At 47.5% G+C, this 1,790-nt stretch overlaps 1 protein-coding gene across 1 annotated transcript in view; it reads left to right on the top strand.

Annotated features, from left to right (window-relative positions):
* The window catches only part of LOC107099344 (alkaline phosphatase-like), a gene marked incomplete at its 5' end in the record, with an annotated part of 21,412 nt that extends 20,490 nt beyond the window's left edge, over positions 1-922 (top strand). The window contains 2 exons of the mRNA XM_015397423.1: positions 4-427; positions 624-922. Coding sequence (XP_015252909.1) covers positions 4-427; positions 624-922 — 723 coding nt within the window. The remainder of the gene's footprint in view (positions 1-3; positions 428-623) is intronic.
* Positions 923-1,790: the final 868 nt, after the last annotated feature.

The following is a 1,790-nucleotide window of genomic DNA, read 5'->3' as shown; positions in this document are numbered from 1 at the left end:
CAGACCCTCATCTTGACCCAGACCCTCATCCATACCCAGACCCTCATCTTGACCCAGACCCTCATCCTGAACCAGACCCCCATCCTGACCCTGACCCCCATCCTGACCCAGACCCTCATCCATACCCAGACCCCCATCCATACCCAGACCCTCATCCTTACCCAGACCCTCATCCATACCCTGAACCCCATCCTGACCCAGACCCTCATCCATACCCAGACCCCCATCCTGACCCAGACCCCCATCCTGACCAAGACCCTCATCTTGACCCAGACCCTCATCCTGGCCCAGACCCCCATCCTGACCCAGACCCTCATCCATACCCAGACCCCCATCTTGACCCAGACTCTCATCCTGACCCAGACCCTCCTCCTGACCCTAAAGTTAATCCACACATTGGTTTTAAAACTAACCCTCAGACCAAGAAGTGAACCTTTCCACAAGGAAAGGTTCACTTCTTGGTCTGGGCCCCAGCAAAACTAAAACCAGGCTCGGTGTGAGTGACCTTGAGTTTGGACAGTGGGTGTTTTCCCTCCATTAAAGCTCACAGTCAAACAGTAGCAGTGAGGTCATCAGTTTCCAGGCAGACAATACAGACATTGTTGTTTTTTTGTCTTTTGTAGCAGACCCAGACTACGTCCAGCTTTCTGCAGTCCCAGTAGACTCGACCACCCACAGCGGGGAGGATGTGGCAGTTCTGGCCCGCGGACCCATGGCTCACCTTTTCAGCGGGGTCCAGGAGCAAAACTACATCGCCCACGCCATGGGCTATGCTGCCTGCGTGGGTGCTGACCTCAGGCATTGCCAGGGGGAGACCAATAAACCTGCAACCCCCAACAACGGGTCAGGGACACGTCATACTTCAGCAGTTCTGTCTAGCAGCCTCCTCAGTTTCATCCTGGCCTTGACACTGCTCATGTAAGACCCCCCCCCCACAGGCAGCCACCAGGGTAGCTTCAGGGTATGTTTCAGCCTGCAGAGTGCTTTGATTAAAGGAAATAAATGAAATCAACCTGTGCTGAAGTTGAGAATTTTTTTGTTTCATCAGTTAAAGAGTCTAATGATTGCAGAGAAGTGAACAGAGTGAGAAATATTTAACCTTTAATTTTAGGACGTGCAGCATGGTGTCTCTGTCTGAGGAGTCCAGATCTGCTGTCTCCATAGGAGGACAGGAGGCCACGGGTGTCTGTCCAACTCTGGGACGAAATAAATGAAGGGTTGGATGCAGCTGTGACTCAGGGGAGGTTCTGTTAACTTTAGGATGGAGATGTTCTCATCCCCCCATCCTAAGATTAAACACCTTCCTCTGTGGGTTATGGTGGGACATCAACTGGGACAGGAAGAGCCGATAAAATAAGAGGAAAACAGTTGATGAAGGAAAAATGGGGAACGTTCCAGGTTAGAAAGTCACTTGTTTTTAAAATAAAGAGACTCTTTCAGATATCTCTATCAGTCCAAGTCCTTTTCCGTGTTCCTGCTGGAAACCAGAAAGCTGAGATGGTCGTTGTTCTGAAATCAGTGCTGCAGAGAATATCTCCTAACAGATGCAGAAACATTTGCTGACTGCATCGCTGCAACTGGAAAATAAAATAAAACTCATGTTATGAGCTTCTGATAAATCTGCTTTAATTCACATTCACACCTGTATTAGAATAGAATAGAACAGAATAGAATAGAATAGAATAGAACAGAATAGAATAGAATAGAATAGAACAGAATAGAATAGAATAGAATACAAATAGAATAGAATAGAATACAAATAGAATAGAATAGAATAGAATAGAATAGAA

This window comes from Cyprinodon variegatus, unplaced genomic scaffold (assembly GCF_000732505.1).
Source record: "Cyprinodon variegatus isolate N-32 unplaced genomic scaffold, C_variegatus-1.0 Scaffold861, whole genome shotgun sequence".
NCBI lineage: Eukaryota > Metazoa > Chordata > Actinopteri > Cyprinodontiformes > Cyprinodontidae > Cyprinodon > Cyprinodon variegatus.
This window is presented reverse-complemented; position numbering and strand designations above follow the sequence as displayed.